Source organism: Macadamia integrifolia, chromosome 3 (genome assembly GCF_013358625.1).
Source record: "Macadamia integrifolia cultivar HAES 741 chromosome 3, SCU_Mint_v3, whole genome shotgun sequence".
NCBI classification, from domain to species: domain Eukaryota; kingdom Viridiplantae; phylum Streptophyta; class Magnoliopsida; order Proteales; family Proteaceae; genus Macadamia; species Macadamia integrifolia.
In genome coordinates this window covers 29,085,751-29,092,693 of record NC_056559.1, presented here as the reverse complement: position 1 = coordinate 29,092,693, position 6,943 = coordinate 29,085,751, and the positions used below count along the sequence as shown (strand labels likewise).

Sequence of the window (6,943 nt, the reverse complement as noted above, 5' to 3'; positions counted from 1 at the left end):
AAAAAAAATGTGGCCCAAAATTATTTTGGGGTCAAAATCCCAAATGAGACTAGGCCATATGAGGTGTGGGATAGTCTAGTGGTAGTAGATTCAGCTTAAAGAGTTGGTGTCAGGTTAAGGTTGTGGGATCAAACCCCATCGTATGCATAGTGTATATGAGTGTGTGTGTATATATAATAATAGGTGACCGTTGGCCCTACTAGCACCCAGTAAGCAGGCTGGTCATTGTCGAGCTGTACTTATTAATAGGATAAAGTAAAAAAGACAAAGGCCATATGAGGTTCATTGATTGTAACAAAAGGTTTTCTTTCTTCACACATCAAGGCTAGATGGCCCAGATCCACAGAGATACTCTTCTTTTGTCCCAAGTTTATGATACATCACAAAGATTTATCGCCAAAGATTTTTAATTTTTAATTTATTATTATTATTATTATTATTATTATTATTATTATTATTATTATTATTATTATTATTATTATTATTTTGTGCGTGTGTGTTTGATAATAGCAGATGATATCAGAGCAGGGAGGGTTGTATTAGCTTCAATGGATGCAACAAAGCAATCGATAAATATTTTAATTTGATTTCTTAGTTGATTAATTTTACCATCCAAATGAATGCAGTCTTACTCTGCACCTAATCAAAACTGCCAACCATCACTGTTGGATCTATAGATAGCTAGAACTCCACCTGGGAGCATTATTTGTTCTGAAAGAAGATAAAGGAACTAGCAGCCTTGGTAGAGACCTATGGCTTTATATAATTGTTTTTGATCATCCACTTGAGACTCCAGTGGTGGTTCACATTCCTGTAAGACCAGTACGCCCATCCGAATGTGGCCTGTCCATAAACATCCATTTGGGCTTTTGCAAACCTCTGATAGACTTGCATTGATGCTCCCTGGACTTCCCATTCTGCAGTCCATTCCCCTGCATAAAAAACCCATTCCAACCACACAGCATTATTAGACCTCTTCACTGGTCTATGTTTTGTTAGAACAGATTCTAAATCAAAACAGACTTGTATAGCTGTGGCCTAGTTTGCTATCCCTTACCGACGAAACTCAGTGGACCACCGGTTATGGTGACTTCACTCAACTGCGCTGAGCGATTGTTGTAGATAAAGTCAATATTCTGTTGTGCATTCATGTTGTTGAATGCATTATCATAGAGATTGTAGTAGTGGACATCAATAACAGAGCCTTGGAGGCTTCTTCCTAGTTGGAGGAACTCTCTAGCATCAGCAGGTCCTAACCTGTTAGATAAGATCACATAAGCACTAGAACTGTGCTTTCTTACAGTTTGATAACCAGCTTTATAATATGTATTTAGGTTCTCAAATGTGACCCCAGGCGCGAGAGGCTCGTTGATCAGTTCCACTGCAGCAAGGCTTGGATTTTTAGCATACCTGTAAATCAATGATAGTTGAGTGGTTAGGAACACCTTCAATCAGCATTAGTACACCAAATTACTGAAATAAGCTGTCCTGACTAATGGCGATTAGAGATGGAGCAAATGTGAAACATGCAAAGAATTATCCCATGTTTAAGGAATGAATCTGACACTAGAAGATCAGTAGAAGAGGTTATATGTTGAAATTTATGGGTGTTAACTTGATGGGCAATGTAAAAACTTATGTTGCAGTATATTGTAAGGAAGTTTTATGGAAGGTTAATTTCTTGAACCTGGATGCTAAGAAGTCTATGACATTAACACATTCCTGTATGTTGGAGGCTCCCCATTCCTGATATCCATCTCTTGTACCACTGTGATCGTTACCATTCTGCGAGCCAGGAACTGCATGCAGATCAACTATAATCTTCATACTGTAATTCCTGCATAAACACAAGAAAATGAATATTTTCTTGAAATTGGCTTGTAAATGCTTCTGATTATGGAAAAATATGATTTATTGCTACTTACTGTGCCCATCTAAAAGCATTATCCAGAGCTTGTATAGACCCACCAACAAATGGCTTGGGTGGTGGATCACTTGCTATCCACCATCCGACTGGAATCCTCACAGCATTTAGACCTTTTTGAGACATGAACTTGAAATCCTCTTCCACAATGTAAGTGTTCCAGTGGCCCTAAAATACATTGATCAATAGTCATTTTTGTGTTGATTTCATTTTGTAGTGTGATTATATCATATGTAGATTAAAGGGGAAGAAGAAGAGAATTTGCTGTTTATTGCAGAAGTCTTTGGTTTTTTCTGTTAGGAAAAGATAGCTGGTTTCTTACTCTCATAACTTGAGGTGCTTTCTCTGGACCATAACCATTTGTCAATTGGTATTCACCTTGCAAGGTTTTTACAATTGTCATCAGAAACACAGAAGGATTGTCATCTCCCCAACCTGAATCACCTTGATAATCAGCTGTCACCAAGGTCTCTGTTTTGGTCTGCTTGCAAAAACAGAAGAATGATAATCCAATATAAATGAAATATAATTTGAAATATCCCTGGAAATAAATTTGATATAATCCTTTTATATCAATGTGGATTGGACATTGGATCTTGTACAAATGATGATATATACAAGTCTCATCTTATTTGTGGAGAACTGCTTTAGGAGGTACAAGTGATGGAATTTTTAGCCTTCCGTGCATCATGTTAGGACAATTAGAAATATTCCAGGAAACAAATTTCATTCTCCTGTTTGTTGAAGGATGTAGTTGTCTGCTCTGTTTTGATGTTCTGTTTCTGTTTTGGTCTTGGCTATAGCTTACTGTACTCTGTTTTCAAGTTTTAGTTTTTTCTTCTAAAAAAATCCCATTAGTCCTCTCTAGAGATTGGAAGGTACAGTTAGAGAGAGAAAGAGAGGGAGTGAGGAGTGTTAGGGGCCTCTTACTGGATTTCTCTATTTGGCATCGCTACTAATTTAATGAGTCAATAGTTTCTCCTTCGTTAATAGGGAATGGGAGTGTAATGATGACCTAAAAGACTAATAGTCCAATCATGGGGTTATTTCTCCGATAGAGAAAAAAGGATTCTTCTTTGTCTACAGAAGTGATGAAGAATCCTATTAGCAATGCCACATCAAGGAATTCTAAATTCCTAGTAGTCAACTAATTTTCACAGATAGAAAACAATAATAATAATAATAAATTAGTTTTTACCTGTAAAAAGTGGCCATTTGGTGCTAGAATACGGATTCGATTGGTATCATTGGTGTTCCTCACAATCTGAAAAGCTTCCGACGTACCGGGTTGGTTTGAATGTGCTACAGCTCTTACCCTGTGGCCTCTTTTACTAAGTCCCACGAACTTTTTATCGAAAACTCTCAAGTTGAAAGTGGACTCATTGATCCTCCACAACTGCATATGATCAAGAAGATGACAAATCGGATAAGGAAAAAAAAAAAAAAAAGGGTTGAATTTTCCTTCACCGTTGGTGAATAAAAAATCTCTTAATTTACAAGTTCTGATGATTGGATGGGATTCTTGATGTGGTGCCAAAGATGTTTTGGACTATGTAAATGTAAGGGAAGAGAGGATAATAACACTCCAATGGCTAGATTCAAAAGTAAGAGAAGAGAGGATAATAACATTCCAATGGCTAGATTCTCTTCACTCATCGGGAAAGAATTCTCTCTTACATAAGAAAGTTATGTGTTTTCACGTGAGCTAAATTCAAACTGTATCTGTAATAGCCTACCCTAAAAGTTTCCCAGTCAGAGGCGCTTGCACGATTAGCCACCACAAAAGAATCACCACCATTCTCAGCACTGAGATATTTCTGTAGCTTTACAGACATGAACTGCACTTGGGTACCATCCTAAGCATCAAAAGACCACACATTAGAGGAAAAAAAGGAAAACATACAAATGGAAAAAAAAACGAAAAAAAAAAAAAAAACTCGATCTAAGAAATAAACCAAGATCAAGTCCTTGTTGAGAGCTTAAGAAATGGCACAGTGCCCCCCTTGAGGGTGCCTTGTGCCTACCGTAATATCATGGGAAAAAAAGAAGAAGGAAAATCTGCAACAGATCCAGTGACAATGAAATGTTTACTAATTTCATGGTATCTAAAAGTTGTCATCATACAGTTCGATATCAATTATTGGTTAGATATAATGGTAAAATAATCTAAAATATCAATTCTTTTTGGGAAATTTACCGTGCCACCCCTGGAGAATGCTATAATTATAAGAACACTTCTTCTGTTTTACCAAACTATACTCAGACCCCCTACCAGCAGTTACTGTTAAGAAATATTATGAAATGATGCTTTTACCCTTATAAGTAAAACACTGATATGTTACTCATTTTCATTATCCAAAATATACCCCTCTTTTCTATTTTAACCTTTCATTCTCCTTATCTCCTTCTCTCCAAACTGTCTCAAAAATCTTGACAAAAATTGAAAATCAATGAGAATCATTAGAGAACCAGGAAATTTACCTGAAATCGAAGATGGTCGCCTCGTATGTTCCGACCAAGAACTAAAGATCGAGAGAAATACAGGAATCTCAGAAGAATGGGAGAGGACTTATATAGGAAAAAAAATGACGAAGGGAAACGAGAACCCAGAATTGGAAGTGGTCGCTACCTCTCAAAAGAGAGAGAGAGAGAGAGAGAGAGAGAGAGAGAGAGAGAGAGAGAGAGAGAGAGAGAGAGGTGATCACAAGGCGTAGGTTAGTTAGTTGAGATCAAAGAAAGAGAGTGAGCATTTGGTGATAGTGGTGGATTGGTGGTGGTTACTGATTAACGTAGACGTAGAGCCCAAGCCAAAGGTGGGCGCCTTCGCCCTCCCTGCCCTTTGCATTTCTTCTGAGCCATTGTCCGTATATAGAGATGGATATGGAAATGCCTCAGAACAATTTTGATCGACTTGTGTTATTTGAGCATGCTCGAAGGACAGCGAAGATGAACTATGCCAAGAACCCGCTCGATGCAGATAACCTCACAAGATGGGGAGGAGCACTTCTTGAATTGTCCCAGTTCCAAAGTGTCCCGGAGTTGAAGAAGGTGATAAATTAGGCAATATTTTAATACATACACCTGCTGCCTGTTGGTACATGCACCTACTTGTACATACTCAGCCTCACTCTTAATCTCAACTTCCACCCCTGGCCCAAACCCAGCCCCTGCCCCTGCCCCTGCCCGATAATACTCCTCTCAACTTCAACCGAACGCCACCACTATCCTCCGTAGAATTCTTCTTCAACATCTAAGATGCCTGTCCAGCCTCGAAAGAGAAGGAAGGTCTCTGCTGACGTCTCTACAGATAACTCCCAAAATAAAGCTCCCCAAGCCGTTGACTGGATAGCATCACCTCCAACGCTACCATTGGTAAAAGAACAGGTGGGGCAGTAAAACCGCCGCCACCACCATTATATCCGAGATGGTCACCGCCACAACTATCGTTCACAATGGTGCTTCTCATTTTGCTACTCTTTTTCTGGGGAAATGTTTTGATTTAGTCTCTCTGTGAACATTTTCTCTCTAATTTACTGTATGCTTTTGCGCGGGATCTAGTTATTGCTTTGAATTGGAGTTTCAAGTGACAAAATCTATTGCTTTGTTGCAATTTTTCTAAATTCGAAATTCTATTGGAGATTATAGAGTCCATCGGCCATTATATGTGAAACACGCTTATCTCATTTGATATGCTGATGCCGTATGATTTCCCTTACTTTTAATGTTGTATATCTTAGCTGCAAGGAGTAGGAGCGTAGTTTTGTAGCATTTCCATATCCATCTCTGCAAAGCTCTCTCCTTCCAAGGCTTAGAGGCTCCAAGACCTCACCGGAGTACTAGCTGTCATTCCGGAACAAGTCCACCACCTCCAAACCACGCGATCCCCTCAGTTCCTAGGCTTGAAGACTGGAGACAGCTCTAGCTTGCTCAAGGAGTCCGACTTCGGCTATCTTTTGATTGGATTCATTTTCTTCTGGTTGCCTCCCGGATGGTTGCCACAAGTATCTCTATGTCGTTGTCCAGTACCATTGCTGCTACAACCATGATCACCGGTGCTCTGAACGATCGTTGGTACTCCAAACATGAAGGTATCGATTTGGGGTTAGGATATATAGTATCTATCAATTTGGTGATGGGGACTTTTAGATGGGTAGTTTAGTTACTTCATATTTAATAAGGGTATTTTGGTATTTAAAATAAAATAGAATTACTGACATCAGCATATAAGGTATATTCCTTAACAGTAACTGACGGTAAGGGGTCTGAGTATAATTTGATGAATCACAGGGGGTGTTCTTATAATTGTGGCATTCTCCAAGGGGTGGCGCGGTAAATTTTCATTCTTTTTTAGATAATTTACAGTGCCATCCTCTGGAGAATGCAAGTATTATAGGAATTCCCCTCTCTTTATCTCATGGATTTTACATCACATCTCGTTATATAAAAAATTCTTAGAAAAAAAAAAAAGAAATAAAATGAAATAATAATAGTAAAATAGATAACAATAATATGGTGGAAAAAGAAAAAGGAACAAGAGGACGTAATAGGAGAGAGAGAGAGAGAGAGAGAGAGAGAGAGAGAGAGAGAGAGAGAGAGAGAGATGGCAAAAACTCGTAGGTACAGATCTGAAATATAGCTATACATACCAGAAGATCTTTGTTGGGAATTCCATCGAAGAGCCATGGTGTCATCCACCCTTCTGCAACAAGCCATCCTCCCAGATTCACAGCTTTGAATGGCAAACCCAAAGAAGAAGGAATAGAGAGAAGAAATGAACAAAGGTAGAAAACCAGAATAGGTCTCTTGTAAGAGTAGCTTGCCATCTCTCTCTCTCTCTCTCTCTCTCTCTGCGTTTGTGCAGGTTGAGTGAGGAAGATTTATAGCCATAGCCATTCAATGCTATACTAGGTGGACTCATTGGAAGTCAATAAGTTATGATAGTTGATTTTGTCAACCATGGATTCAAAATTCTCATATGAAACCATTTCTTACTTGCAACCACGTCTATACATGAGATGA

At 38.7% G+C, this 6,943-nt stretch overlaps 1 protein-coding gene across 2 annotated transcripts; it reads right to left on the bottom strand.

Annotated features, from left to right (window-relative positions):
* Window positions 1-506: 506 nt before the first annotated feature.
* On the bottom strand, window positions 507-4,009 carry LOC122074723 (probable glucan 1,3-beta-glucosidase A). Of its 2 annotated transcripts, XM_042639671.1 has the most exons (8): window positions 3,880-4,009; window positions 3,661-3,780; window positions 3,123-3,320; window positions 2,247-2,405; window positions 1,926-2,092; window positions 1,688-1,837; window positions 1,058-1,410; window positions 507-932 (listed from the first exon to the last, which is right to left on the bottom strand). In XM_042639671.1, exons 2-8 carry the CDS (start codon window positions 3,757-3,759, stop codon window positions 751-753), a joined length of 1,308 nt encoding a protein of 435 aa, XP_042495605.1. In that variant the 5' UTR covers window positions 3,760-3,780; window positions 3,880-4,009; the 3' UTR covers window positions 507-750. The 2 variants fall into 2 exon arrangements, with proteins under 2 accessions (XP_042495605.1, XP_042495606.1); XM_042639672.1 differs by having other exon boundaries at window positions 3,661-3,987.
* Between the last annotated feature and the right edge of the window lie 2,934 nt (window positions 4,010-6,943).